General features: G+C 42.5%; 1 protein-coding gene across 1 annotated transcript; it reads right to left on the reverse strand.

Annotated features, from left to right (window-relative positions):
- Window positions 1-223: 223 nt before the first annotated feature.
- On the reverse strand, window positions 224-2,504 carry LOC139730855 (kelch-like protein 12). The gene has a single exon (XM_071641730.1). It carries the CDS (start codon window positions 2,501-2,503, stop codon window positions 683-685), a length of 1,821 nt encoding a protein of 606 aa, XP_071497831.1. The 5' UTR covers window position 2,504; the 3' UTR covers window positions 224-682.
- Window positions 2,505-5,156: the final 2,652 nt, after the last annotated feature.

A 5,156-nucleotide genomic window follows, 5' to 3' on the forward strand; every position in this document is an offset into this window, starting at 1 on the left:
GCCACAAATGTACATTGTAGGCCTACATCTTTATAGTTTGCATCACACATAATTCACTCTCATTAATGTGCATTAATCTATGTCTGGTTGTGGTATTCATTTGCTTGTCATATAAACCATAATTATCAACTGTCAGAACCAGCATTTGACACACCTCATGTAAAGTGTATTAGTTGACACTTCAACAGTACAAGTACTGATTTTGATTGATACCGTCCAAAAAGGCTATTGATACACACATTTGAAGCAAAACAATTACATTTTCAACTCTTCATACACTTTTCTGGATTACACATGATTAAGAAAGTTTCATATTCAGTTATATCGTATTCATTTGACTCTGGCGCTCCTTTATGCTTTAAGCATCACAGCGGTGTCCCAGTGTCAAATGATCTATTGACAAGTATCTAATGACAACTTTACGTAAAGACCATTTCATTTGGTATCAAATGCAGTACACTTAATGTATTCCCAGCACATTCATCTAGCCATTTCGCCATACCAGCAGCCAACAGAAAGCCGAACTTTGTCTCTGTTTATTGATTCAATCATCACTCTCATGATTTTTGACTGAATGACTGATGTTCATGTTAACTGGAATGCGATGTTGACATGGTAACAAAGCTGAACTTTAATGTTAGCTCTTACCATGGTCTCACAGCATCTCACGTTCGCTGCTCCCTCATGTTCCACTCTCCGACAGGAATTCATATGGCACCTGGAGGAAGCAGCATGCAGATGCAAGAGTAGAGGCAGGGGGAGGAGCAATGTTGCTCCATAGTCCCAGTTCTTGGTTGAAAATGCACGCATCAGATATTGGCGATTTGCTGGAACGCTCACTGCCCCATCCCCCGAAGATGAAAACATTGCGATTCATGGCACAGTACTGAAAACATGTCCTTTCTGGAATGCGCTCAAATTTGCAATTGACCTCAATCCAAGCATTGCGGTCCACACTGAGTTGATACAGCTTAGTAGACAAGTCTGTCACATAGATTTTGCCCTGATACACCTCCACTACAGGGAACTCCCAGCAGCGGCCATCTTTTGTAGGAATAGGTGCGACGGACATCCATTCATCTGTCTTTGTGTCATAACGCTCCACAACTGGGGTAGGTCGGCGAGAGGAATCTCTGCCGGCAATAGCATAGATATACCTGTTGCCAACGGTAACCACCTGCATGTTGTAGCGTTTGGTAGGCATCTGGGATACACAGCACCACTTGTTTGCATCAGGATCGTAGCGCTCGACACTCTGCTGCACGCGATCCCATCGCAGTCCACCGAGGGCATAGAGACGGCCATCGCAAGGCACAAGGGAAAGATACTCTCGTGGCGTGAGCAAGCATGCAGCTTCATTCCACGAATTGTTGATGGGGTCGTAGCAATGCACTCTGTTCGTTGTGAGCTGATTGCTTGTGCCTCCTGCCACATACATGCAATTATTCAGGATTGTTGCTGCATGAAATCGCAACTCGTTTGGCAAGGCGGGCAGTGAGCTCCACTTGTTTTCATCAATAAGGTAGGCAAAGCACTCAGCCACTGGTCCTCTTTCAGACACACCTCCTATGATAACAACCACATCTGTCAGACGTCCTTTGCGGGGCTTCAATACTGGACTGTCACTGCAGTAGCTGCGTCTAGTCGTGTCAGTCTGATGCTTGGCTTCAGCCAGCATACTGCAGCACTCTTCAAACTCGCTGACAAGTTCCTCCTTGCCAACGACCGAGAGCAGATAGTCTCTGTTGATAAGCGGCAGCCGAACATGCGAGAGCAGGCGGGGAAAGAGCGGCTTGCGAAATGTGGTGTCAAATTTCACCCATTTCACCACAATATCGTAGATACATTCCTCCTTCTCAACCCGGATTTTCTCATCTGTGATCAGCTCTAAAATGTCTTCATAGGTGAGCCTGAGGATATCCTCCATAGAATCTTGGATGACCTGCATGAATTTGTTACGAATGAACTGCTCTGACCTCATATACAAGTCCCTGAAGCCATACAAATCAGACAGATGCCGCACTGCTAAGACATTGGAGGCATCCATGTTCTGCCACATGAACTGATAACAGTATTCCTTCAGGGCGGTCATTAAGAATGGATCTGCCCCTCGCAAGATCGATTCCACGTTATTGGCATTGATGCAGATTTTACCAGTGTACATGTAGTTCAGAATCTCGTCCATAGCTTCAGCCGACGTACACTCGATTGTGGCCACCGCAGTATCCACTTTGTCTTCCTCCAGTCCACTATTGCACATGGTATCGAAGTACGGGCTGCAGGCAGCGAGAACATTTCGGTGGGCTTTGAATACTCTTCCTTCCACATTCAGAACGATGTCACAGTACTTCTCATCTGCTCGCTGTATCCTAAGCTTCTCCAGGATGCGAGATCCAGTGTTTTGCTCTGAAAACTCCATCCCTCCACCTTTTCGAGCCCGTGTCATGTTCGACAGAGAGGAGAATTGTTGGCTGACTGCATTCACGCCAGCTGACTGAGTCATTTATAACGGTTGACTACAGCCGTAACGTACCCGCCGCCACCCTCGCAGAACAATACCCAGCCGCACGTACCACACACTGTGGCAGCACAGTACCTGGCCGTGCCCCAGCATAATAACTCGCTGTTCTCTCTTTTCGACCAATACAAGAACGTCATCGTGATATCGTTGTTTGCAGTGTGAAGGGCGCCCTCGTTCGACACGAGCAGGTAAAGCAGTTACGCAGTTGACATTCACTTTCCATGTAATGAGTGGTCCGATGATACAAAAGACCTTTCAGACTACTGGCCGACAATGATTGACGAGTAGGGATCCGCCCCAGCGGACTCCATGGGTAATTTCGTTGAAAATTGATGACTTTCATTGACTCAGAGCCGAAACCAACAACAATTAAACCATTCAGTCTTCTATTCTTCATCGAATGACAATTTGATGCCCCTCTACTTATCATTTCGTCCTGTGGTAATTGTTATGTGTGATACTACTAAAAATATTGTCATATAACAAACTTGAAAATGCAACCATAATAATTAACCATGCCTCTTAACTTTCTCTGACAATAGAATAATTTTGTGTCCTATTTTTCATCACCATTTCCCTCACTTTCTGTTATGTTTCGATTGTTACATTAAAAACCCTGTTTGATTGAAAGCGTTTTCCAAAATGAAAAGTGTGGCTTTGTCATAATAACTTCCTTTTTCTATTGCACCAGTGCCATTGATCATTGTGAAGTGTCAGTTGCTGTTGAGTCCTCTTAAAGCCTCATTTACATTTTACAATGGAATCCTTTTCCAGATAAAATGATGTTTGTACTTGTTTTACACATATGAATGATTGAATTGCTCTTGCTCTTGAAACCTCCACTTGAGCCTACTAAGATTTTTGTTACAAATTACAATGCACATCCCTAAATGGTATGCCAGTGGCATGACAACCAACAGCAGATAACGCAGTCTGTAATCTATGGTCAGTTGGAGTACGGCGGCCAAGAAATATTGTTAAGAATCAACAAAATAAAATTCTTCTTTCTATCATAAGAAAAAAAAATAGTTTGCAATGCTTTATTTTTGTCTCTTGACAGACTAGACTTAGGTAAGATTATATATATATAGGTAAACATGTATATTTATGCAAAAATGCATTACCAGTTTGTTTGTTCATTTCTTCATGGATCCAATACATGAAATCTCAACATGTTTGGATATAATATATATATATATATATATATATGTATATATATATATATATGTATATGTATATATATATATATACAGATATGTATATGTATATATATATAGTATATGTATATATATATACATACAGGTATATATAAATATCTATAATATATAGTATAATACTAGAGAGGGGCCGTCAAAGGCGGCAGACCCACGCCTAAGTACAAAGTCGGGGTAAACATAATGTGCATTCGGTCATCTACCAGAATTCGGCCACTTAATTGCCAGTGTGCTTTATCACCAGCCAGTGAGTTCTACCAAAGATCGTACACTGAAGTGTACGATCTTTGGTTCTACAGTCACATCACACGCAAATCACATAATTACACATACGGTATTAACACTCATTCACGTACAGGAAAGTCCTTAAGTCTCCTCCAAAAATCCATCGAAAATCCCAAATTCCACCGTCAAAAGTGCAGAATCGGAACTTTTCCAAGCGCGCGCGAATGAAGTCCAGTTTTAAGAGTATTGTCTACGCGACGGGTCGCGGAAAAAGCGCTAAAAATCGAGAAATACGCCGTTTTCTTGCGGGATATTTTGATTATAGCAAGCCGAGAGTGTGATGATATCAAAGGTCGTATGAGTGTACGATCTTTGATGGTATCCACAAAAGCAAAAAAGAAAAACAAAATTTACGTACCCCCTAGGCAATTACCCCTATGATTAGTGTCTACGGGAATTATTCAATGCAAGGGTTGAATGCAAATGTCTACTGCACCAGTATTCGGCCACCAACGAGCGCCGCAACGTCCCCGGTGCAATTTTGCACCAACAGTGTAGAGCGCGATGCATTTTCAGCGGCCTTGCACACGCATTGACATTGAGCACGCATATCGTGCAGTGTGACTGCGACCGAGCAAAATGCTCCTCCAACGAAAAAAACAATCAATGTTAATTTGAAAAATCATCAAATATCAAAGGTCGTATGAGTGTACGATCTTTGATGGTATCCACAAAAGCAAAAAAGAAAAACAAAATTTACGTACCCCCTAGGCAATTACCCCTATGATTAGTGTCTACGGGAATTATTCAATGCAAGGGTTGAATGCAAATGTCTACTGCACCAGTATTCGGCCACCAACGAGCGCCGCAACGTCCCCGGTGCAATTTTGCACCAACAGTGTAGAGCGCGATGCATTTTCAGCGGCCTTGCACACGCATTGACATTGAGCACGCATATCGTGCAGTGTGACTGCGACCGAGCAAAATGCTCCTCCAACGAAAAAAACAATCAATGTTAATTTGAAAAATCATCAAATATCAAAGGTCGTATGAGTGTACGATCTTTGATGGTATCCACAAAAGCAAAAAAGAAAAACAAAATTTACGTACCCCCTAGGCAATTACCCCTATGATTAGTGTCTACGGGAATTATTCAATGCAAGGGTTGAATGCAAATGTCTACTGCACCAGTATTC

This window comes from Diadema antillarum, unplaced genomic scaffold (assembly GCF_040938485.1).
Source record: "Diadema antillarum isolate AM-2024a unplaced genomic scaffold, OU_Dant_1.0 seq00000340_RagTag, whole genome shotgun sequence".
Lineage (NCBI taxonomy): Eukaryota > Metazoa > Echinodermata > Echinoidea > Diadematoida > Diadematidae > Diadema > Diadema antillarum.

Excerpts from the sequence above, each read along its gene's own strand:
- LOC139730855 (XM_071641730.1), bottom strand. The coding sequence starts at position 2,503 with ATGACTCAGTCAGCTGGCGTGAATGCAGTCAGCCAACAATTCTCCTCT.